Source organism: Schistocerca piceifrons, chromosome 2 (genome assembly GCF_021461385.2).
Source record: "Schistocerca piceifrons isolate TAMUIC-IGC-003096 chromosome 2, iqSchPice1.1, whole genome shotgun sequence".
Lineage (NCBI taxonomy): Eukaryota > Metazoa > Arthropoda > Insecta > Orthoptera > Acrididae > Schistocerca > Schistocerca piceifrons.
Genome location: NC_060139.1, coordinates 713,425,756 through 713,451,670, shown reverse-complemented (window position 1 = coordinate 713,451,670; position 25,915 = coordinate 713,425,756). Strand labels below are relative to the sequence as shown.

The following is a 25,915-nucleotide window of genomic DNA, read 5'->3' as shown; positions in this document are numbered from 1 at the left end:
AAGTACCAGAAGATGAGAACATGTGCCAGAAATTCAGTGAATGGTGGAAACCAGCCAATAGTGTTTCAAATAAATTGGCTGCCTCTGTGGAAAAGAGTAATAAAAGCCAAATTTTTTAGCAAGCCAACAAAACTAACTTCATTGTTCTGCATGATGATTAATGGTTGATTACCAATAACATGGAAATAAAATAAAATCAGAAAATGAAACTAATATCATATTTAGTCTTCTGTAGTTTTGTGAATTACACCTCACAGCCACAGAAATTGATGTGAGAGCTGTAAACGAAGAGCAAACAGCAAACTCATGAAACAAACACAGGTCATGTGCAGACTTCCCCCTCCCCTACAACTCAGACTGCTCTGCGCATGCACAAATCTAGCAGCTTGGGAGTCCTAGAAAAGTTTTTGTGGCTAACACATGGCTGCTTGTTGCTACTGCTCAGATAACTAATAGCCACACTTCAAGTAGCCAGAGGCAAGAGAAAGTTCTGCTCACATGCAACTTCGCCTCTGTGCTTGCACACGAACCTGCTGGCAACTGATCAAATGAAACTAATGTAAACCGTTGTGGCATCATACTCATCCAAAGCTGTTTGTTCTTATGAAGAATTGCATAGTTTTCACTGCAAAGACTTTCACACATTTTGCTGCCAGCAGAAGTCAGTGTGTGCTCTGCATTTTGTTGTAAATGGTGCATTTTCTTTGAAATTTAAGTTTCATTTTGGTGTTTTTCTCTCATTTATGTTTTATTCCTGGGCTAAAGTACAATTCTTTGTTAGAGTTTTAGTTCTTGTCAATCAAAATTACAAAAATTTAAATTAAAACTACAACAATGAAAAATTCCCAGAAATCTAAAAAGTTTCTGGGTTTTCCTTGTTTCCTCCCAGATGAAAAAATTCCCAGATTTTTCTCGGATTTCCCAAGGTGTACACACCCTGCTAGTATACCCTCGAAACCCCCTACCTAATTTCAATTACATGCAGACAGCAGAGCATCACAGTGTGATGTGAAATTGATGTGTAGCGTACTAAGATGTCAAATATGCTGAACTAGGCAAATTCTGCAATGTCACAATTTACCAATTATCTGCAAGCACAACAATGGCCATCTCCAATGGTGTATTGTGGTTTACTGCTTCGCAGAATGTCTACCCATCATTCAGCAAAGTAACGGAACTGGTTCTTACACTACATGAAACAATACCTATAATTTTCTGGTATGATATCTGCATATGGACAGCCAAAACTGAAGAAAGTAAATGGCATCCATCAGCTCCCCTTTTTTTGTTAACCCAAACCCTCTATCCACATTACTCTAAAAATGGCAGGAATAGATTGGGAAATTTTTAGTAAATATAACAATTTATGATATCCAATTTCTTAGAATGGCTTATTTCATTGGTAGACAGTCCCCTGCAGTAAAAACTACAGGGCTGACTTGGTGGCTTATGGCGCATGAATAACATATTTGTGTTTTCCTATAAAACAAAAAGTTCAGTTGGGTGTGTTAAAGGGAGGCTAAAAGTTACCAATACACTCGCAGAATTCATGCAGCTCATCTCTGAAGCTTTAGAAACCACAGAATGTTTGTTTCATCTCTAAAACTGTCTCATTGTAAGTGAAGATCCTAATAATGTGTTCTATGCAGATGAAATTGCTGTCACTAGGCTTTTCTAGTAATCTTCAGCTACTTCTGATAACACTGTGTTTAAAAATGAGAATTTAAATATATACATAATTTAAATTAATAAATACCATTAATAATACAGTATAAGAATTAAACACAATTATTGTCATACCTGTTAAATTTTATTTACTGATTCATCTATTTTGACTGAGATTTTGTAATGTACCAGGAAACAGGTCAGGTTGTCAAAATGAACAGTTTGGTACCAGTTGGCAAAATGAACAGTTTGATACCACGTTTGTTTGGTACTATTTGATGCAGTGTCAGACTTTTAATTCACAATATATTTTTAATGATGAATCACTTGATACATCTGGATCATTGCTGTTGCAGCATTACCTTCAAGTCAAGAGAATTTTCTTCAGTTGTGATTTTTATGTAACATACAGTACAAACGTAATATTTCACCAGCAGAAAAATGCCTCTGTCAGAGCACAAAACAAGCAAATATGTTCCTCTTTAAAAGACTGGCTGAAAAGTGGGGAACCAGCTCCCTTAATCATCATTCTGCCCTCTCCTCGCCAAAAATTTTGATGTGCGAACATTTTCGTGCTCTTTTAACACAGAACATTCTAAATCCTTTTACCCAATCTCTCTTTGTAGTTAAGCCTTCATACTAAGCATCTCACTGCCACTATCTATATACGTCTCTCAACCAGTGTCTCCTTTTTCTCCCATTGACTTACAGCAGATCCTCAATCATTTACACTGTCTCCTCCTGTCTTTCTTTCCCACTGCCAATGTTTCAGGTGTTCAAAATTCTGGCCAAAAATGCACCGTCCCCTATATCTACAGTTATGACTCGTCTGTATTTATCATTTCCTCCAAGCCTATGTACGGCATCCACCCATCTGTATTTCCACAGTCCGTCCTCTTTTTCTCCTGCGGCTTCATTCTCCAGCCATCTCTTTTTCTTTTACTGCAATTGTCACTCACTGACCATCTCCTTTCTCTCCATCCCCACTGCTGTTGTCTTCCTTCATCTCTCTTTCTCTTTCACTGCCACTTTCTCGCTCCAACTTTCACTGTCTCCTCTCTCTTTATGTTTATTGTCTCCTCTATCTTCCACTGTCACTGTCTCTCTGCTACTCTCTCTCAGCACTAAAAATAGTGAATCTGATCGATTGTTAATATTTGGTGAGGAAGGCAGAATGAAGATTGAGGCAGTTGGCTTCCCATTTTTCTGTCAGAGTCTTCTAAAGAGGAACATATTTGCCTTTTTGTGCTCTGAAAGGAGCATTTTTCTGCTGGTTCCCTTCTTTTCCTGGTACAGCAGGGAGTGGTGCTTATATAAAACGAATTCTACGGGCCAGTAAAGTTTTGACAGTTTATTTACACACTTCAAAACATTTATGTACTTTAACACATATAAAGCCGGCCGGATTGGCCGGGCGGTTCTAGGCGCTACAGTCGAACCGAGCAACCGCTACGGTCGCAGGTTCGAATCCTACCTCATGCATGGATGTGTGTGATGTCCTTAGGTTAGTTAGGTTTAAGTAGTTCTAAGTTCTAGGGGACTGATAACCTCAGAAGTTAAGTCCCATAGTGCTCAGAGCCATTTGAACACAGAAACAAGTAAGTATGCTTAGTATAAGGTTACCACAAAATCGTTTCCTTCACATTTTTTCTGGATACTCCGCCCGTTAGTCACTGAAAAATTCCCTGGCTATGACTTGTGTCTTAAAAAAATAAAACTGTTATCAGAAATAATATGCTTCCTCTAGTTTAAAGGGAGCACAAGACTCCCATCCAATGCAATATACCTTTACACTACTTTGCATAAAAATGCACAACATTTTTGGCTACACCAAAGGTATACCAAAAGATGCGGTATTTGATTTGCAAGTACACAGAATTTTGTTTGACAAAATAATTTTTTTATTAGGTGCTTACACCACCAGGTGACACCATCTAATAATTTTCATGTCAAGACAGCCTGTATTGATGAGAAGTGCTCATTATACAGAGACAGCGTGGCATGAAGTGTTATTGGTGAAAAAATGCTGACTAAAAACATAGTTTTGGTGACCTTATAACCCTTGCAATGACTCTAGAATCTTTGCCATCTGTTCACTACATGTCAGACAAGAAATTACACTGAAGTGCCGAAGAAACTGGTATTGGCATGCATATTCAAATACAGAGATACGTAAACAGGCAGAATGTGATGCTGCGGTCGGCAATGCCTATATAAGATGTTACGTGTCTGGCACAGTTGTTAGATCGGTTACTCCTGCTACAATGGCACATCATCAAGGTTTAAGAGAGTTTGAACGAGGTGTTATACTCGGTGCACAAGCAATGGGACACAGCATCTCCGAGGATGCGATAAAGTGGGGATTTTCCCGTATGACCATTTCACTAGTGCACCGTGAATATCATGAATCCAGTAAAACATCAAATCTCCGACATCGCTGTGGCCGGAAAAAGATCCTGCAAGAATGGGACCAACGAAGACTGAAGAGAATTGTTCAATGTGACAGAAGTGCAACACTTCCACAAATTGCTGCAAATTTCAATGCTGGGCCACCAACAAGAGTCAGCGTTTAAAGCATTCAATGAAACGTAATCGATATGGGCCTTTGGAGCCGAAGGACCACTCATGTACCCTTGATGACTGCACGATACAAAGCTTTACGCCTCACCTGTGCCCATCAACACCGACATTGGACTGTTGATGACCGGAAACATGTTGCCTGGTTGGACGAGTCTCATTTCAAATTGTATCGAGCGGAGTGATCTGTATGGGTACGGAGACAAACTCACAAATTCATGGACTCTGCATGTCAGCAGGAAACTGTTCAAGCTGGTGCAGGCTCTGTAATGCTGTGGCGCATGTACAGTTGGAGTGATATGGGACCCCCGATACGTCTAGATATGGCTGGCAGGTGACACGTACATAAGCATCCTGTCTGATCACCTGCATCCATTTACGTCCAATGTGATTTCCGATGGACTTGGGCAATGCCAGCAGGATAGTACGACACCCAACACATCCAGAATTGCTACAGAATGACTCCAGGAACACTCTTCTGAGTTTAAACATTTCTGCTGGCCACCAAACTCCCCAGACATGAACATTATTTAGCACATCTGGGATGTCTTGCAACATGCTGTTCAGAAGAGACCTACATCCCCTCGTATTCTTACAGATTTATGGACAGCCCTGCAGGATTCATGGTGCCAGTTCCCTCCAGCATCATTTCAGACATTAGTCGAGTCCATGCCACATTGTGTTGCAGCACTTCTGTGCGCTCGCAGAGACCCTGCATGATATTAGGCAGTTTCTTAGGCTCTTCAGTGTATATGCATAAGTACAGTAACTTTGAACCTCTGGATCTCATTAACAGGTAATGATACTGAAACAAGTTTCCAGGTTTCCCTAGACCATCATCTTAAGAACATATTGTAAAAGTTTTGACAGTATGTCATGAACCGAAATTACAAAAGTGGTCATCTCCGGAACTGGTACTTTTCGTACCCAAAAATTCTGGGTTTTTGTCATTTTAACAAGAACTGCCCACAAGTAAATAGTGGCTTTATGAGCCACCTAAGATCTATGGTAGACCACACATAATGAAAAAAAAAAAAAAACAACCTCTCTGCTTGATGCACCTGAGCTGGAGCAACTGTATAACATTACAATTTTGTCCATGTGTTGTAGGATGGCTACAGTATGTCTTTTCTTCTGATAAATCTACAAATGGTTGCTAGGCCACGAGTTATCCAAAATACTTGACCCCTTATCTATGTGATTAATAGAAATGAGATATGACCCTCCTGAAAAATCTCATTTTCACGTGGGGTTTTTTGGAACATACTGGTACAGAGAGCTGTTGTGCACAGATCAATAATGAAAGGCCGTCATTCTATCTTTTAATTTTTGAAGAAACCAACAACAGGGACAAATAGGCCCCAATTATGTTGGTTTTTGTTTTACTTTTTACGAAATATGCACCGAAAAATCTGAATTCACCCGGAAGAATTGAAGCTCTCTATCTATCTATCTATCTATCTGATACCTTCACGAAAGAACCAGAGGTTGTGGAGAGTTTTAGGGAGAGCAATAGGGAACGATTGTCAAGAATGGAGGAAAGAGATACAGTAGAAGAATGGGTAGCTTTGGAGATGAAATAGTGAACGCAGCAGAGGATCACGTAGGTAAAAAGATGAGGGCTGGTAGAAATCCTTGGGTAAAGAAGAGATACTGAATTTAATTGAGGAAAGGAGAAAATATAAAAATGCAGTAAATGAAGCAGGCACAAAGGAATACAAATGTGTCAAAAATGAGATAGACCGCAAGTGCAAAATGGCTAAGCAGGGATGGCTAGAGAACAAATGTAAGGATGTAGAGGCGCATATCACTAGGGGTATAGTAGAGACTGCCTACAGGAAAATTAAAGAGACCTTTGGAGAAAAGAGAACCACTTGCATGAATATCAAGAGCTCAAATGGAAACCCAGTTCTAAGCAAAGAAGGGAAAGCAGAAGGGTGGAAGGAGTATATAGAGGGTCTATACAAGGGCAATGTTCTTGAGGACAATATTATAGAAATGGAAGAGAATGTAGATGAAGATGAAATGGGAGATAAGATACTGCTTGAAGAGTTTGACAGAGCACTTCTAGACCTAAGATGAAACAAGGTCCCGGGAGTAGACAACATTCCATTAGAACTACTGACAGCCTTGGGAGAGCCAGGCCTAACAAAACTTTACCATCTAATGAGCAAGATGTATGAGGCAGGCGAAATACCCTCAGACTTCAAGAAGAATATAATAATTCCAATCCCAAAGAAAAAAGGTGTAGACAGATGTGAAAATTACCAAACAATTAGTTTAATAAGCCATGGCTGCAAAATACTAACGTGAATTCTTTACAGACGAATGGAAAAACTGGTAGAAGTCGACCTCGGGGAAGATCAGTTTGGATTCCGCAGAAATGTTGGAACATGTGAGGCAATACTGACCCTACGACTTATCTTAGAAAATAGGTTAAGGAAAGGCAAATCTACCTTTCTAGCATTTGTAGACTTAGAGAAAGCTTTTGACAATGTTGACTGGAATACTCTCTTTCAAATTCTGAAGGTGGCAGGGGTAAAATACAGGGAGCAAAAGGCTATTTACAATTTGAAAAGAAACCAGATGGCAGTTATAAGAGTCGAGGGACATGAAAGGGAAGCAGTGGTTGGCGAGGGAGTGAGACAGGGTTGTAGCCTATCCTTTATGATATTCAATCTGTATATTGAGCAAGTATTAAAGGAAACAAAAGAAGAATTAAGAGTAGGAATTAAAATCCATGGAGAAGAAATAAAAACTGTAAGTTTTGCCAATGACATTGTAATTCTGACAGAGACAGCAAAGGACCTGGAAGAGCACCTGAACGGAATGGACAGTGTCTTGGAAGGACAATATAAGATGAACATCAACAAAAGCAAAACGAGGATAATGGAATGTAGTTGAATTAAATCGGGTGATGCTGAGAGAATTAGATTAGGAAATGAGACACTTAAAGCAGTTAAGGAATTCTGCTATTTGGGGAGCAAAATAACTGATGATGGACGAAGTAGAGAGGATATAAAATGTAGACTGGCAATGGCAAGGAAAGAGTTTCTGAAGAAGAGAAATTTGTTAACATCGAGTATAGATTTAAGTGGCAGGAAGTCGTTTCTGAAAGTATTTGTATGGAGTGTAGCCATGTATGGAAGTGAAATGTGGACGATAAATAGTTTAGACAAGAAGATAATAGAAGCTTTCAAAATGTGGTGCTGCAGAAGAATGCTGAACATTAGATGGGTAGATCACATAACTAATGAGGAGGTATTGAATAGAATTGGAGAGAAGAGAGATTTGTGGCACAACTTGACTAGAAGAAGGGATAGCCTGGCAGGGCATATTCTGAGGCAACAATTGGAGGGCAGTGTGGAGGTAAAAACTGTAGAGGGAGACCAAGAGATGAATACACTAAACAGATTCAGAAGGATGTAGGTTGCAGTAGGTTCTGGGAGATGAAGAACCTTGCACAGGATAGATTAGCATGGAGAGCTGTATCAAACCAGTCTCAGGACTGAAGACTACAACAACAACAAAAACAACCTTCACTCAATGAAGAACTGAATTTCTTTCCTTTATCTGTCATATTTACTACACTGCACTGATTTAAGTAGAACATTGCACATAAATTTTTAGGACCTGAGTTAAAAATGCATTGCTTAAGCTTCATGTAAAATTGATTTTAACTTATACATTGCAATGAATGAACTGTAGATAACATATCAAAATTTTATTAAAAATATCTCATTTTTATTCCCAAGTTATTGGGTTTTATAACTGAAGGATGATTGTGCATGAGGCACCCATTCATGTCCTTGCGCATCACAAATCTTGTGGTTATAACAATCACTATATCTCATAAATAATTCAAGATATCAAAATATGGTTTTTCACAAATGATACCACGCAACAAGGGACATATGTTATATGAGAAATACTCAAAAACTTTTTTATTCATTGAGATACGGAAGTAACTCGTCCACAGCAGTGAGAGGTCGCCAGCTCAGGATGCATTCAGGCCGCTAAAGCGCAGTAGGTAAAACCAAGAGACACGTGCATACACATCCACAACACCTGAGGAATGGTGTAGCTGGATGTGTGTACTCACCCACAGCAGCAAAGGGTTGAACGCTGATGCTAACGATTCCTGAGGTCCAAAAACAGAACATTTGTATGTCTGCATTCAACGATGTTGAAAATATTCTATATTAGCCTCAAGGACTGAGAAGTGGAAGAATTCCTATAAGTGGAAACATACTGCAAGAGAAGGCTCGTGAAATCGTTCTGTAGACTGGCACTGAAAATTTCAGTACATTCAACGACTGGTTAAGTTGTTTTAGAAAACATCATAACCTGTCATTTCAAAGTGTAAGTAGAGAAAATTGGGCTCTTCTCACAGAAAGTGGGAACTATGAAAAGAACATTACAGCACCATGGTTGATACACATTATAAGCCCTGAACACTGATGAAACTGGTGTCTTTTGTAATTTACTTCCTGCAAAATGCCATGGAGGTAGAAATAAAGGACAACAATGTTACTGTATGTAAAAAGTGATGAAAGTGAAATGTTGCTTCCAATGTTAATTCCCAGGTGTTTCCAAAACATAAAAATGCTACTTTGTACTTATGATTACAACAGCACGCCCTGAGGTGTCAAAAACCTTAACAACTTTTTCGGACATTTAGATGCTAAGAGGGGTGCAGCAGAAAAGAAAATTGTACTTCTTATTGACATATGCCTTGTACATGCTAAGGAAACATAATTTCAGAAGAATGTAAATGATGTGTTCCTTACTCCAAACTGCCCAAGTCATCTGCAGCCTCTGAACCAGGGCTTAAGACACTCTGTCGAAGTCAAGTACAGAGTAGCAGTAGTATAGAGGTCAATTTTGTTCTTTAAGAGGAAGAAAGTGATGAGGCTCAGAACTGTACAAATGATGCATATGTTTGTTACTGCCTGTTATTCTATAACAAAGCAAGATGCGTTTAACTTTTTCACAAAGTCTGGTTGTGATAAATCAGTTGCTGTTGACAACATTCTTCCAGAAGAAGAGAGTAGCAAAACTGTCATTTCTGAAAATGCAACACTCCAGGGTGTTACTGTGATGATGACATCCTGATTTCCATATCCTAGATTCATGCAAATGAAATGCTTATGAAGGAATACAGGTAGGAGCTGGCAGTGACAATGACGAAGAAGATGAAAAAAGGAGGGTGTTGCGTCAAGTTCCGCTGCTGCTGTGCAAGGAATTGATGCTGTAAGGAATTTCCTTAACAACAACTTATTTTACTATAATATGCTGGATGGACCAAATATACAAGCTCTATTGATTTAAAATAAAATCACATGTGTACTGTGAGAAGTGTAATAATTTTATATTTGCTGCATTTAAATCTGTACCACAGCAGATTGCCAATTTTGTAATGAAACGGCACTTATAACACCTAAAAATGCCTGATTTATGATTCTTGGTCACCCCTTCCATGTACTCTGGCAAAACCTCCATTAAGAAACACCCACATTTAAAGGGAAAAAAATATTTGGGTCCCGAGAAATTTGTTAAAAAGGAGTTTTACTGTAAATGGAATACCATGAAACCAGTGTTTAATTTCGCACAGTGGGAGCTTCTAAACTGAAATTAGCATGAAGGAGCCAGCAAAGATCTTCATAACAGCATTACTGAAGCTAAGTACCAAATCTTATTAACATCATGTCACTCTCCTTTTTCCAGTTTGTTTACTTGTGCTAAAATAGCTATAAATAAAGCTAAACAGAACTAACAGGATTAGATAAATGTGTGATATTTGAAAAGTTGACCTTACTATTTGTTTACTAAGCCAGTAATTCATATTTTGGTTACAAACTGGAAATGCAGTTGAATTTAAGGCCTAATCCATTTCACAACATGTTATCATGTGAACAATCCATTAAATAAGCAACTGGTCAACTATGTAACTAATAATGTTTGAAGAGAAAAACTAACAAAAAATATAAAATACTATTTCCTTGTGGCACTATAATAATTGTTACATACCTCCCAGCCATCAATTTTGGATTCAAAATGCCCACAACAGTACCAAGGGCATGCTTCCAATGTGTGGAGTATGCGGCACCAAACAAAAAGATTGATACTGTTAGTAGAGAGGACTTCAAATCAGAAATCCGCCACACAGTGTAGCTTGAACCCTGAAAACAAAACAAAACAAATGCAAGTGTACAAGGCAGAGTAGCAATAACACTGCCAAAGAATAATCTGCATTCAGTCAACCATGTATTATAATTTTACATGCATGGAACATGCAGAATACAGGCAATTAAGCATGACTATTTGAAATGTAATGGTAAATGTCTTCTGCGAACTTGCTGGTTAGCATGATGGGGTAGGATAGGCAGACAATGGATGTTCAAGAAAATATTGAACCCTTCGCAACAAATAATAAACTCACATATTAGTCATCAACAACCATTTCAGCATAGTGCTGACACTTTTCACGCTCCCACTGGAGCACTGTGGCTAATTATGCATAACATACGCACGATAGTTGGCTGCCTTTTGTGAAATTAGTACAACTCTGGAATCTCCATCTGCATTGTTTGCCACAAACGTTTGACATCCCTCAGCTTACATATTTTACTTATGGTACCTTTGAAACTGTTAATAAGAGTGGTTTCGAAATTTTACTTTTCTTCAATTATAAACGTTTGCTCTACATGTGAGTTTTATCAATGAGGTATTTAACAGAAATCACAACTCTCATTTCTCTAGTTCTACTGGTGAGCTTGCTGTTTCCTTTTTCTACTTTTCCAGTTAAAAAATACCATAGGAATCTCTCACACGAAATAATGTGATACTTGGGTAATCATCCATACACCTTCCTCACATATGATGCAAATGTGCAGTTTGTAGTAGATAGATTAATGGAATATAATTCATATATGAGCAATAACAGAAGCATCATGTTCCTCGACGAGATTGTAATACATGGATAGAATGGTTGATCATATAGTTTTGTACCGTTGTCGCCACAGCTACCAATATGACTCTCATTGAACAATGACAGCCACTGTTAAAATTCTCCTCCACTCTACAGTTTCCTTGTGCTGAGGATCAAACAGTTCTGGTCAAAGATCCCCATCATATTTTGTAACGTTGTAAGCAAGAGGGCATTGGAGAGGTATGGGGTTCAGGACACAATTTTGCAATTTGGATGGCACACAATTAGCAAGAAGAAGAAGAGTAGGCATGCATGACATACAGCATTAAAATCACAAACTGATTTTACAGGAAATACAATATCTTTGATCATTCTGTGACCTCTTCCTTAACAAAATACTTTAGTTAACTATTTGGATTACCCAGCAGGTATTTGTCAAAATGGGGTCAATTCAGAAAAAATATGTGGTTCAATATGTGAAATCCTGCAAAAAATATATAAAAGCAATGCAGAAAAAATTTTAAGAGCATTTTTACATCTACATTGATATTCTGCAAATCACAATTAAGAGCCTGGCAGAGGGTTCATTGAACCACCTTGACAATAATTCTCTATTATTCCAATCTTGAACAGTGGGTGGAAAAAACGAACACCTATATCTTTCCATGTGAACTCTGATTTCCCTCATTTTATTATGAATTCATGCAGATATCTGCATGTAACGATTTGTGGGGATACAAAATGGAGTGACCACATGAGTCAAGTCACAGGTAAAGCAAGTGGCTGACTTTAGTTCATTGGTAGTATACTGGGAAAATGCACTCAGTCTACAAACTTCATTATTAACGAAACACTTGTGTTACTCAGTTTCACTGCTCTGTAGCATAGTTTGATGTAGCTTACTAGCAGTCCACTGCTTTTCAAATTTTAATGTGTTTACGAATTTTCTATTCAAACATAACTCCAAGAATATACGATAATACTATCAGCCACACTTTTCATAAATTCTCAACAAAAGGAATCACATGGAACCATTTGTAACAAAATCTACACTTTATCTGCCTTTGATCTTTCAGTCATACTTACTGCAGCATATACTGTAGCATACAGAAGTAACATATGTGTAGTTATGTACAATTCAGCTTTTAATGGATGTCTTACATCTCCCATCCCAGACAAAGAGCACTCTGGTACAAAGTGCTGCAAAAATATTTGGCTCTTTCTCCTTTAAGGAGTGTTAGAATTAAACCTTTCCCTTATCCTACTACTGTCATACGAAAAAACAGGCATGCCACTAAGTACTTCAGAAATCACGGACTAAATTTTTTATGGAGAAACATGACATGGCCACATTTTTTCCAAACATTATGCAAATTCTCTGAAAATTGTATTTAACACCTACAAAACAAAAATCACTATTAACAAAAAGTAGGAAATGAAAGATGAAAATTGCTTATTGGAAAGAACTGTAAGTAAAATTTATCAACATTACTGTAAACAATGGAAAATGTCAATGCTGCTTTAGAAGACTTTTATTCTTCCAGGATCTCCCTTCCCAAAATAATACTTGCAATTGTGTTTCTGAACTTGTTACATATTATCCACCATTTTTTATCAATTAGTAGAAGAGAGTTCCACAATAAGAGAGAACAATGAGAGGCACTAATCTGTTACAGAAACAGTGGTCCCAAAAGTCAATTAGGAAGCTAGGAGAATATTTTTGTTACATTAAACTGATAAGTCACCCACAGTTTATTTCAAATACAAAATGAGAACATTCAGCACAGATCTGAAAAATGTAGAACAATTGTACTTAAATGTAAAAGACATTAAAACTGCAGTCTAGATAAATAAGTACCAAGCAAAGTAATTGAAGATGACAAAGAACCACTTGGCTCCCATGGTACCATTCAGAGAATGTTGTGAAAATGGAGCCTACTACACTCTTACTACAGAAGAAACAGCAGAGAAATGGACAGAGAAACGTCAGTAGCAATTTGTGCATTTGTAAAGATATGTGTCAAGCCTACCATAATCTCCACAGCCAGATCCTGGCGACAGACCTATCAAAAAATCCTACAAAGTTTTGATTATACGTAAGGTCAATGAACAATGTTTGACCACCACACAGAGTCACATGTGAAAGACACCCTGTAATCAATGGCAACACACTTTCAATGTGGGTATAAGCAAGACAGTCCATAACAAGAGAAAAATGTGATAGTGTCCATTTATAAATTTAGTAGTGAACATCTTCAGCACAACACATCATCTAAATATTTTGGAACAAGCAAATATTAAAAAGCAATATGAAATGAGATGATCATGCAAAATCAGTATTAGGGAAGAGTTCTGAGAAAATGCAAGGCATTTATAAAGGAAACTGCACACAAGAACATTAGTATGACAACTCCTTCAGACAAATGTTTAGAACTTGTATAAACTTTTTTCATATCTGATGTGCCATTAGACAATTTATAACGCATGACTTCACTCATTGACTGCTACAAAGTTATAAATGCACTGTTATTATAGTTGCATAAAAATTATGATATATGCCAAGCAAACATCACAATACTCCACCATGACCATTAACTTTTGAGTTTTAAGATTTTACACACCAGTACCTGCTTTACACAAATATCACATCTAGAGGTTAATAACAGATAGTTTCAAAAACATATTGACAACAGGTCTTTCAATGGGCACAAGAGAAAAACTTACAGATTTTGACGTTCGTGGTTGTGATTTGTTCACTATGGCTCCAACAACCACCCAGTCAATTGATGGCTCTTTGTCTGCTTTCATCTGTTTAGCTAGTGCAATTGACACAAATTTCCTGCCTTGCATAAGTTGCTCAACAGTACGCGATGATATCATTGGATTACTGGAACATGACAAGATATATGTTGGAACTAAGTAAATAAACGTCTTGAGATTTAAGCTTACAAATAAATTTGTTTTTGGATGAACCCCCCCCCCTCCCCCCAACAGCAAGCACAATTTATTCTTCCTTTACCCAGACATGCTTTGCTGAAGTTACACAGTCATTTTCTTTTAATTTTCTTTCTGTTAAACAATGGGAAAATGTAAAACGCCAATAAAAGGATCATTTTATCTATAAATACATAAATTTCATTTTTAATAAAATATTCACAACACTCGCCCAGATAGCTGCACATGTTAGCATGGCGTTTCCATGATTTGGGCACATGCACCAGCCCCAGATCAAATCCAGCGGTGGATTAATGGCATCGGCCAGTGTGCTGGACAGCCTGGATGTGGGTTTTAGGTTGTTTTCACATATAACTAGGTGAATACCAGACTGGTATACATATTCCATGATTCACAAACATTTAGAAAACACATGAATGCAACGTCTTGCAGCAATATGAATTAATAAAATATCTCATGCTTCCAGCTGTGCCAAGTGGTTAAAATCCCATCAGTTGGACAGCATGGAGATGGCAAGTCTTTTAGCTCCATCAAAGAAAACCTTTTTATGAAGAAATTTGAAGACATCACCCTTGACACAGCTACAGCTGTGGAAAGTTGCTTTTATCATTACGTCGATGACACTCTTACCGTCTGATCCCATGGACATGAAAAACTGGGACAACTCTTAGAACATCCGAACAGCATTCATGACCACATTAAATTTACATTGTATCTCGACTAGATAGATGGTGCAGTGTCCTTCCTTGACACCTCCCAATCACCGAAAAACAAAAAGGCACCTCACCCACAACGTCTTCAGGAAACCAACACCCTTGTATCTGAATGCTCTCAGCCACCACCATCTGGAAAAAAAATGTGGCACTCTGAACAGCCTGATTCACTGTGCTAAAGTCATCTCAGAAGCCGAAAACCTATCATCAGAAATAAGTCACCTCTGAAAGGTCTTCAGGAAAAACTACTACATTCACTCCCAGATACCACAGGTAATTTCTGGCGAGACACACTGAAGAAATGAACAAGAAACTTGCATTTTTGCCTCTCTGTGGCAGAGTGTTATGAAATATTAGCTGGCTCTTGAATACATAATGTTTCATCAGTCTTCACCCTCCTAGCAAAAATACAACAGCTCACCAAGCCTGTGAAGAACAATCTAGGGATCACAATGCCTGGAGATTACAAGATACCACGTCAAAGTGACTGCTACTACATCGGCAAACAGTATGCACTGTGGAGCAATGCTGCACAGAAAACGAGATGCTTATGCCTACACTGTCCCGTGCGCTAGGTGTCCCTTACATTTTTGTTTTAATTTTGTGATTCAGTATGTCTCTTATCTATAGTTCACTTTTGTGACTGTCTTCACCAAGGGAGTTTTATTAAACTTGTAGAGAATGTATTGGTAAATGGCTTTTTTGTGCATAATCGCATGGTTTGAGTTTACTGTATGGTTATGTTGGTGGTGGTGATTCTCCTGCATATGGAGAACTGGTGTTGGTTGTTGTGGTCAAGGAAAATTAATTTTAGACTATTTCATTTTCTTTTTCTACATAGAAACTAAAAATGACATAGTCTAAGTTAATTCACCATATGGTGAATTTTATTTTTGGATGGATAGTGTTTGTGTCACTGTGGAGTAGTTGGTAACTGGATGTTTCATCTAGAAGGCATATGAGGTCATCTATTTACCCAATATACTACCGTGTATTATTTGGATGTTACTATGGTTTAAAATATATTGTCCTCAAGAAAGATGTAGGCCAGATGTCCACTGATTGGTGACCTAATCTTGTTGTGAGTAGAACTGGTTGTCAAATAGGAAACAAGTATTGCCTACGATTAGTTTGAATATTTTTGTTGTTTCTTTTAAGTAAGGTTTGGTAATGTCTTTCTGTTGTTCTAACTGCTGTTGGTGATGGTGGTGGTTACTGTGGTTGGGATATTGGTGTACATGTATGAGATGTCAAATGATGTGTGTGTGGCTGTTGAGGGTATGTTGATATGTTTGATCTTTTGTATCAGCTCTTTGGTGTTGTGTGTTCTTATGTTGTTGTGAATGTATGATGTTTCTATATATACCTGTGTCATTCTCTGGCTAGGTGATATGCAGGTGCATTCTGAAATTTACAACTGTGCATATTGGTATATCCTGCTTGTGGATTTTTTGGTAGGCCGTTTAGTGTGGGTGCCTTGATGTTCTGTTGTTGAAGCCATTTCACTTTCTGTTTTGTGAATAAGTCTGAGATGTGTTTTTTTACAAGTATCTGTGTGTATTTTTCTGGTATCTACCTGAGGGGTCACTTGTTATTTTACTATGCTGTTATCTTCTAGAAATTTTAGGGTTTTTGTAGAAGTTTTATCATTATTTTTTCAAATTTTTTCTTCACTTCTTGTTCCCATCAGTATGTTATTTTGGTTTTACTGTAATGCAAAACATAAAAATCCGCAAAAACCACAACAATCCGTAACAATTTATACATAAAAAAATATCAATTGCTTTTAAATTTGTGAATGCTTTCCTCAAAACTCAAGTTTTTATATGTGCAGATAGCAAAGCACATATAAATAAAGTACACATTTATACCTAATTCAACAGAAATACAAAAAAATTCGCTAGCTTTTTGATGAATTCCTTTAAAAGCTACACTGGACACTCTCTCTAGCTACACTGTTATGTCTGAATACAGCTACACAATGTAGCTGTACAGAGGTGTGTGTGTGTGTGTGTGTGTGTGTGTGTGTGTGCGCGCGTGCAAGCGCACCCTCTGGCTATTCAAGATTTGTCCCAAATTTACCCAAGTTTGATTCTTTTTTGTGTGCCTGTCAGCAACTCAATGCTTCTACTATTCAGTGAGTTTTTACTTTTACTCCTAAATTATTTACATCCTGCCAGAGCTTCAATAACATTTGTGATTCAACAGAAAGCTATATATTCTTTACATCAGTTACTTAGTTGCTACATTAAGAGTGCTAGAGGGACAACAAGCATTTGCCGAAGTTTAACATTCATTAGAGACAAAAATTAACTCAGTCTGAAAAATTTTAGGTAAGAATTAATCTCAGCTATCATAAAGAGACCATGCTAACAGATTTTTCTCATTACTTATGCCACTATAAAGTCTTCTCTGTAGAGTTCTCTGTCAACCCACAGCTAGAGGCCCATGTGGATATCTGCAGCAATAATTATTTTAAGAGTGAAAGCCTGTGTTAATGCAGCTAACCAGAAAGATAAATGTTTTATCGTTAAAAGTTAACTGGTTCGATTTTAAAATACAATCTACATTTCTTTGCATCAAAGACAATCAATGTTCCTGGGCTGGATGAAAAGGCACCACTCATGACAGCAATAAAGGCTGAATATTTATTTTGAACATATTCTAGTAGCATTTGCAAAGACCAGGATTTTTTTTTCTTTTCTTAAACACATTTAAGACTTGCTAAAAATACTTTATGTTTTTAGCACTCCCAACAACATCAATCAATCTCAAATCATACACAACAAATATTACAAAAAATATATGATGGTAACTGATTATATGCACACACAAACTTTTAAAGTACATTTTAATTGACTTCAAATGGTTTTTGGAAATCTTACTTTAGAATGTAAATAGGGTAGAAGTAAAGGCAAGGTGAACCACTGAGGTGTTGATATGTATATAAAGACTGAAAATACTACTAACTTGTGAAGAGTGTTTTCCTTTAGAGTTAACTATTACAGAATTTGTTCCAGTGTAACGACAAGCACCAGCACAAAGGTCAAAAACATAACTGCAGAGAAGGCTGTGAGATAACATCAGCCTATATTACGCTGACTAGGACCATACCACGACAGGAGCAGCCTCTATCCGAAGAGAATATAAGTGCTGCTCCTGCCAGCCTTGGGGACGGTAGACTCGGCGCTAGAAGAGAGGACTAGAAGAGCCATGACTTGTGATCCGTATCAACTTGTGTGATTAATTAGCATGGACATTGTATATAGCAAAGGATATTGATTATTTTCATGTCGCCAACTGCTTGCGACAAGTCATTGTAAATCAAAGTTAAGTATTGTCAATTCAATTTCTGTAATAAACACCATTAATACGATTTTCTTGTATGTTGCCTAGCTATACGAGAAAGCAGTTCCCAAGGCACCATACAAGAGACGAGGGGAGGGGGCAGGACCCCACAGAATTCACATACACATGCACAGCTACCAACTAGCCATGCATGTGACTTTTTTCTGTCCTAGTTGTCAATAGTTCACCACCTGAACTACATGGTAGGTTGTTAGTTACTGCCCAGTACTTCAACTGTGCAATCATTTCTTAACTTCACGCCATCCATTATTCATATTCTATCCAGGATTTTACATTTTATATTATAACATGCAATTTAATGTGTCGAATGCCATAAGTTGTTTGCAGAATGAGAGCTTAATTAAATACCAAATGCATTGTGCCCTGGAGAAAGATAGCCCTTGCACTGGCTCATCCACAGCTAATAAGTGACAGTGGGCATAATCATGTCAGAATTGTTATCTTCAGTAATGTGTGACCATGCCTCCATTACTTACAGCTATATTGTTAACACATGCATGGGTTAAAGAGTGCGACATTTCCTCTTTTCTGATTTACTTTTCATATTTACAGGTATAGTTTGACAAGGATAGGACACATTCAGCATGTCAAACAGACTGAACTGATTTACAAATTTTTACTATGCTTGTGTATGGATCGAAGACTTGTAGATGATGTTTCAGATCAGAGACCAGCAAACAACTCGCAGCATAACTTAGGCTATGCTGGTCAAGTACATCCATGAATGAATACAAAAGATGATGTCTAGTTTGTACACAACTTCCTGAATGAGAGCTTCCTAGCTCTGGATCAGCTGAAGCTGACTTCAAGCCACGAGTGTTCAATATCTGGCCACTGCCAACATTGGGGATCTAAAAATATAGTACTTATATTCAGCTCTCACAAAATTATTGTCATGAGGTGGCAAAGCAATAAGCAAATGTGTAGTAGCAGTGCTGCATAAGGAAAGTGCAGCTTGTTTGCCCTGCGCTGCAACTCTCCCCACAGCTGTCAACATATCGACCTTTGGTAAGCAGAGCTTCTGTCCTATTTTCTCGACTTAAAACTCTGTCAAGACATCGTGCTCAAACTATAGGAACTTTAGTTGCTTTACATGTTGAATTGACCTGTTTTCCCCTCTAATACGTGCCCACAAGAAAAAGAAAAGGAAATCTATTTTATATCAAAATGTCTTCGCCCCCCTCCCCCCCATACCACAGTTCCAACATTTCTGCTTGTTTCTTCTTTGATGACTTCTGTTAGGCGTTTCATTTAACTTCTAACAGTAAAAATTAAATCTGTTCATAAATTTTTGTCAGTTGTTTTCAGTGTCCATTGCAAAATGTACAAACCCTACTACCTCCTGCACACTATTATTGCACATCCAGAATGTTTCATCCACTCAGGTTATTATTTCCCCTCCTTTCCTCAGTTGTTCTCAAAATTACACTTTTAGATATGAAGAATTGTGTAAAGTTAACTAAATTTTTGTATATACACGGAGGAAGATTAGAGACTCAATTTCCCAAAGTTTTGATAGGTGGGCCTATTATGAAAATGGATGACTGATTCACTTATTTGTACGATTTAAAAATAAGTTGGGAGAGGACACACTGTGTTGTGTGTGTGTGTGTGTGTGTGTGTGTGTGTGTGTGTGTGTGTGAGAGAGAGAGAGAGAGAGAGAGAGAGAGAGAGAGAGAGAGAGAGAGAGAGAGAGAGAGCACAAAATATGTGAACCTGGTGACAAACAGTCAGAGTCCAAGATATCCATGAATCCAAGATATCCATGAAAAATATAAGGTGTTATAGCACAAAAAATTACTAAACGTAGCAAGCAGACTAATAAATCTTACGCAATACGCATTCCGAACATTGTGTCAACACTTGCATGCTTGGCAACTGCCTGCTGTGAAGAAGGTGCAGAAAGTGTTCGGCTCTTCCAGGATGCTTTTTTCTCTGGAGCAAATGAAGCACGACTCTCTGCATAATGGTTGCCACTACTACTGCCAAATACTTGTCCATCTTCATCACCATCAGCGTCCTCATCAGGGCACGCGCCACTCACTTCCCTTATAAATTTCAGCGATTTGCGATAGGAGTGAATATCACCACCACCTGTGCTTTCCTAAAATGCAAAAATTTATATAAATTAGTAACTTTCTACAGTCACTCATTAAACATTATGGATGTAACTAACATACACACCTACTGAAAAAATGCAACTTCAATAAAGTCACACAATGAAGAGTAATGTGTTGTGGATTAATCAGAATTTTGTATTAATCTTTAGTAAAACCTAAAAAAGGGCAACTGTATTGCACATCAGAAGTAATGCTTGCTTCCTACTAAACACTGCTCTCCTTAATACATCTGTGTGTAGGATGTAACATTGCCTCTGGCCATTAAAACTGCAACACCATGAAGACACCGTATGACAAATGTTGCATTGGCATGAAGTGTACAACAGTTAAGAATAAGCAAACGATTAGCATTTCAGTACAACAGTTCAAAGTAGGTAGTAGAGATAGGGAAGACTACACAGTTGATTGCCCATACAGAAAGCACTTCTGAATAACAGTTGTTTGTGGAGAAGAGTGTGTTATGTTCCACGTACTAAAAAGAAACACCTACCAGTATGTGATGGAATTCATCAGCAGCAGAATCACGGTCTATTGAAACTACAGTTTATCATTCCACAAAATTGCTGCTCACGGTGGTCAGGATCCCGTGACTATTATCCAAATACGGAATCTGTCAGATTAGCTGGTCCACACTCAACATCATGCAGGATCTCAATCAAACCCATGTGACTACCATCCAGGCGGACATACACTATTCACTCAGCCATGCAGGATCATACAGCCACACCACATTTCTTGACTCAGGAATTGGGCTTTATGCAGAGAGACAAGTACCCACGCAGATAGTGCAACTATGTCATAGCACTAGAGATAGTCAGCTTGGCGACCATTGTTGTGGCTTTCCTCGAAATGGCAGAGCAAAGAGAGGTGCACCAACATTGGAATGCCCAACAGTAACAAAGGACTCAAGAGAGGCACCATATCGGCCTTTCAGATGTGTCCCAGTTCTGTGTACAGCATCACCTCTACTCACATAGCCAGTAATTTGAACACTGGGTGTTACACTTCCATGTATTATCGTTATGCCTATACCCTTGTCAGTTGCCAAGGTGCTAACATCGTGAGTAGCTGCATGCTAGATCCTTGGCAACTGACAAGGGCTTAGGCATAACCACGATTTTTGAACTGTAGCATACAGTTGAAGCAGCATGGAATGATGCATCCAGATCTTTTATCCGAGGTCAGTTCAATTCATGACCCAGCCAAATCAGAGCCATTGTTATTGACAGAGGTGGCAACTCTTTATACTGAATTTCATACCTGCATCATATCCCTAAAGCATCTACAAATTTAACTGAGTATTCTTCCTATTATGGACCTACTGTATACGCAGAATAAGTAAAATTTTGTTATTTGCTATCCTTGTTGGTTTTGCAATGTTAATCAACAGAACTGTAGCTTCTACTGCTCCTCACAACCCCATCATGGGCCATGAAACAATGTACAGACACTAAGAGCAAAATGTGGAGGATTGTGTGTTTCTAATGGTGCAGGAGGGTAACAAAAAATGCATCATAAAAGATAACGAAGGACTATCTGAAGTACTCTGAAGTAAAGGTTGTAAGGACAGTCACAAAAAATCATGAGAATTAAGATGGTTTAACAGCAGCTGATTTTTAGCAGCCAATAGTGTGTTAATTAAATGATTTTTTTCATGAAAAATCAATACCAGTTTCTAATGTGATGACAATGTCAAATTACTAGCAGTTAAAATTGCAGTCAACTAATATTGCCAGGAAAAAATGTGTTACTAACTGCAAGAATAAGTTAAATACATAGTAAATTAGTTAACACAGAATTTGTGGACAGCACACAGGAATCTCTAGTGAGTGCAGTTAAGCAGTTCACATCTTCAGCTACTCGATACTCTTTGCTTCACTAACTAATCAAGATGATATATTTCAGGCAGAACTATTAATAAAAGTTTCGGCATAACAAGTGCGGAGGTACAGTATACCTATAAATATAAAAAAATGCTGGTGCAAGGCACATGCAGAAAATGAAGGAAAGGTCATCTATATAATGCCTAGCTTCAATCATATGGACATAACCTACCTGGTTACAAGATTATCACTGTTTACTGTATACCATCCCCTCACTGGCTGCCTCCAGTATGACACAAGAGTACATTGCTAACTGGTGTTTGATGCTTTTTGTGGTAAGTGTGGGGAAGGGGGGGGGGGGGGGAGTGCATGCTAACTCTCGTTTGTCACAGAATATTGTTATTTCTAAATAAACAACATACAAATAAAATAAAATTACACAAATGAGTATATAACAAACACTAGTTGTTTAACAGCTTGTGCTTCTGTTACCTGCACAGGTTCAGGCTTCTCCATAATGTCAATAAAAGTGTATGTTTTGCTTTGTTTCTGACAAAGAGAACTGCCATTATCAACAGGATTATTGACACCATTTTCTGATAAATCGTCAAGAACATCTGCCAACAAGTCAATAGCACAACTGCTGCTTGCACCTGTAACAATAAGCACAAATAAATACTTAATAAGTGCAAATAAATCTTGCACTGCCAAAACTTGTCTTGGCAGTAATTATAGCAGTGATAAGATATGAAGTATTGAATGCGGGTGTTGATTTGGAAGTTAGACATAAAACATTTCTTTTATTAGTATATGCACTGTAATTAACTGAAATCTTTCACAACAATGGCATGCAGAGAATGGGTGCAGGCACATACGTATTCCCCACTAACTCTCCCTCTCTCTGCACAACACATATCTCCTCACAATAGGGCAAGGGCAAATAGGTTACATGAAATACAGCACATAACAGTGGCATCACCAGCCTGGCTGCTTTTCCTGATGAGGAATCTGTAAGCAGTCAGTTGGGATGAAAATTACTAAGGCATACTTACCCAACAGGAAGTTTGACATAAAAAACAATACTTTTGTAGCAATGCACCATCACCCATTTCTGCATAGCTTTCATGAAATATATGAAGTGGACACAGTGTATTGTTGGCAAAGTATCATAACTGGTTATACAGTCACCCCCATGATTAGAAACACAATTTGGTGGAGAGGCAAAAAAAGGAAAAGAAGAAGGAACGATTAAAGTCGCATGGAGAGATGGGGAAGAAAATGGGATTTAATGGGACTTCCAACTTCATATTTTCAAAAGAATCACTACGACACCCACATAAATTTAACCACTGGGAAAAAATATAGATTATCATACTTGGATATGAATGCTCTTTCTCTTGAATGCAAGTCCGGTGAGCTGACCAATGATGCTTAATAAAGGATGAACGAAAACAGCGAGTCAGCTGACTTACTCGGCTTGGTTTGAATAATTATTTAAACACAGAGGTATCAACAGTACAGAAAACAAGATACAGTGTTCACAACAACAACGAGGGTAAAACAATGCATTAAACTATATAAAGAGATTCACTGAATGAAACATGTTTGGCTATCAATAGAACAATGTGTTAAGACTCCAAATGCCCTTTCACAAAAGCCCACGAAATTCTGGTTGTACATAAGTTATTTTTCAGTCCCTAGTGAATAAGACAAATTTTCACGTACTAAGGAAAATCCAGGAGAATTGCTACAATTTAATTCTTATACCAATGAAAAGATGAGGGAAATAAATATTAGCGTCAGAGGCATTGGGAAACGGCTGAAATCGTTAAAACTGAACAAATTTCCAAGGCCCAATGGAACTATTATTAGACACTATACTGCATTTGGTGCTGAGTTAACCCTTTTTATAACTATAATCTATCATAGATCCCTCAAACAAAAACTGTGCCCAATAGTTGGAAGAAAGGGCAGCTCACACCTGTCTACAAGGAGGATAGTAGAAGTGAACAACGAAACTACCATCCATTATCCTTGACATCGATTTCTTGTAGAATCTTAGAACATATTCTGAGCTCAAACATAATGAGGTATCTTGCACAGAATGACCTCCTTGAAGCCAACCAACATGGATTTCAAAAATATTGATCATGTGAAACCCAACTTGCACTTTTCTCACACGAGATACTGAAAGTTCTGGATCAAGACGACCAGGTAGATGCAGTATTTCTTGATTTCCGTAAAGCATTTGACTCAGTACTGTGCCTACGTTTATTGTCAGAAGTCTGATCATATGGGGTATCAAGTGAACTTTGTGACTGAATTAAGGAGTTTTTTGTTGGAAGGACAATGCGTGTTATCTTGGGTGTAGAGACATCATCAGATGTAGATATAACTTTGGGTGTGCCTCAGGGAAGTATGTTGGGACCCTTGCTGTTCATATTATATATTAATGACTTTGGAGACAATATTAACAGTAAAATCAAGTGTTTTGCAGATTATGCAATTATCTGTAATGAAGTACTACCTGAAAGAAAGCTGCATAAATATTCAGTCAGATATTGATAAGATTTCAATGTGGTGCAGAGATTGGCAACTTGCTCTAAATGTTCAGAAATGCAAAATTTCTAAATTCACGAAACTAAAAGCAGTAGCCAATGAATAGAATTCAACGAGTAACTGTTGGAATCTGCCAACTTATAGAAATAACTGGGTGTAACACTCTGCAGGGATATGAAATGGAATGATCACATAGGCTCAGTCAAGGATAAAGCAGGTGGTAGATTTCAGTTTGTTGGTAGAATACTGGGGAACTGCAATCCATCTACAAAGTGTATTGCTTACAAGTATCTCGTGCGACCAGTTCTAGAATATTGCTCACGAGTGTGGGGCCCGTACTAGATAGGACTAAAAGGGGATATTGAAGGTATACAGAGATGGACAGCACAAGTGATCACAAGTCTGTTTAATCCGTGGGAGAGTCACAGAAATACTGACGAAACTGAAAGCAGACAACTGAGGACAGACGTAAAGTACCCTGAGAAAGTCTACTAACATATTTCCAAGAGCCGACTTTAAACGAAGACCCCGGAATATACTACAACCCTCTACATATCGCTCACATAGGGATCGTGAAAGCAAGATTAGATTAATTACGTCAAGCACAGAGGCATTCAATCATTTTTCTCGCGCTCCATACGTCGATGGGATGGGAAGAAACCCTACTAACTGGTACAATGCGACGTACCTTCTGCAATGCACTTCACGGTGGTTTGCGTACCGGTATATGAAGAACCAGTGTTGAGGCTAAATTATTAAATTCTATAGTAACTATCAAAACAAACTCAATTAAGCATCATTACCTCCATTCACTAAATTCATTTTCACTCTTCGATCGTTGCAGATTCAAATTTAAAAAATTACGTCAGTAGTTACCAGTTGAGCAAACTGTTTATGCTTTTTCGCGCGCAAATTCACGTCATTAGCAATCGATAAAGTACCTATCGATTAACAAGAAAGGGTCTGAAAATCGATCGTTATCAGAAGCGCTTTACTACAGTGACAGTGGCTCTACGGAAAATCGTATGTAGACGAAAGCGGTGTTCTTTGTCGTTTTGTTAATAGCACCAATCGTTATGGTCTTAGTTCTATTCCCAATATGGATCAGTGCCTCCTTCCGAACATCATATTAGATACACGTATCAAGAATCTTTATCCGCCAATGATCATTCACAGGCTTTATTATTTAAATTGCGCACTTAA

At 37.9% G+C, this 25,915-nt stretch overlaps 1 protein-coding gene across 1 annotated transcript in view; it reads right to left on the bottom strand.

Moving 5' to 3' along the window:
* Window positions 1-25,636, bottom strand: part of LOC124776522 (protein MCM10 homolog) — a 99,658-nt gene extending 74,022 nt beyond the window's left edge. The window contains 5 exon segments of the mRNA XM_047251551.1: window positions 10,273-10,424; window positions 13,898-14,060; window positions 20,043-20,314; window positions 22,646-22,806; window positions 25,516-25,636. Coding sequence (XP_047107507.1) covers window positions 10,273-10,424; window positions 13,898-14,060; window positions 20,043-20,314; window positions 22,646-22,806; window positions 25,516-25,534 — 767 coding nt within the window. The 5' untranslated portion in view covers window positions 25,535-25,636.
* Window positions 25,637-25,915: the final 279 nt, after the last annotated feature.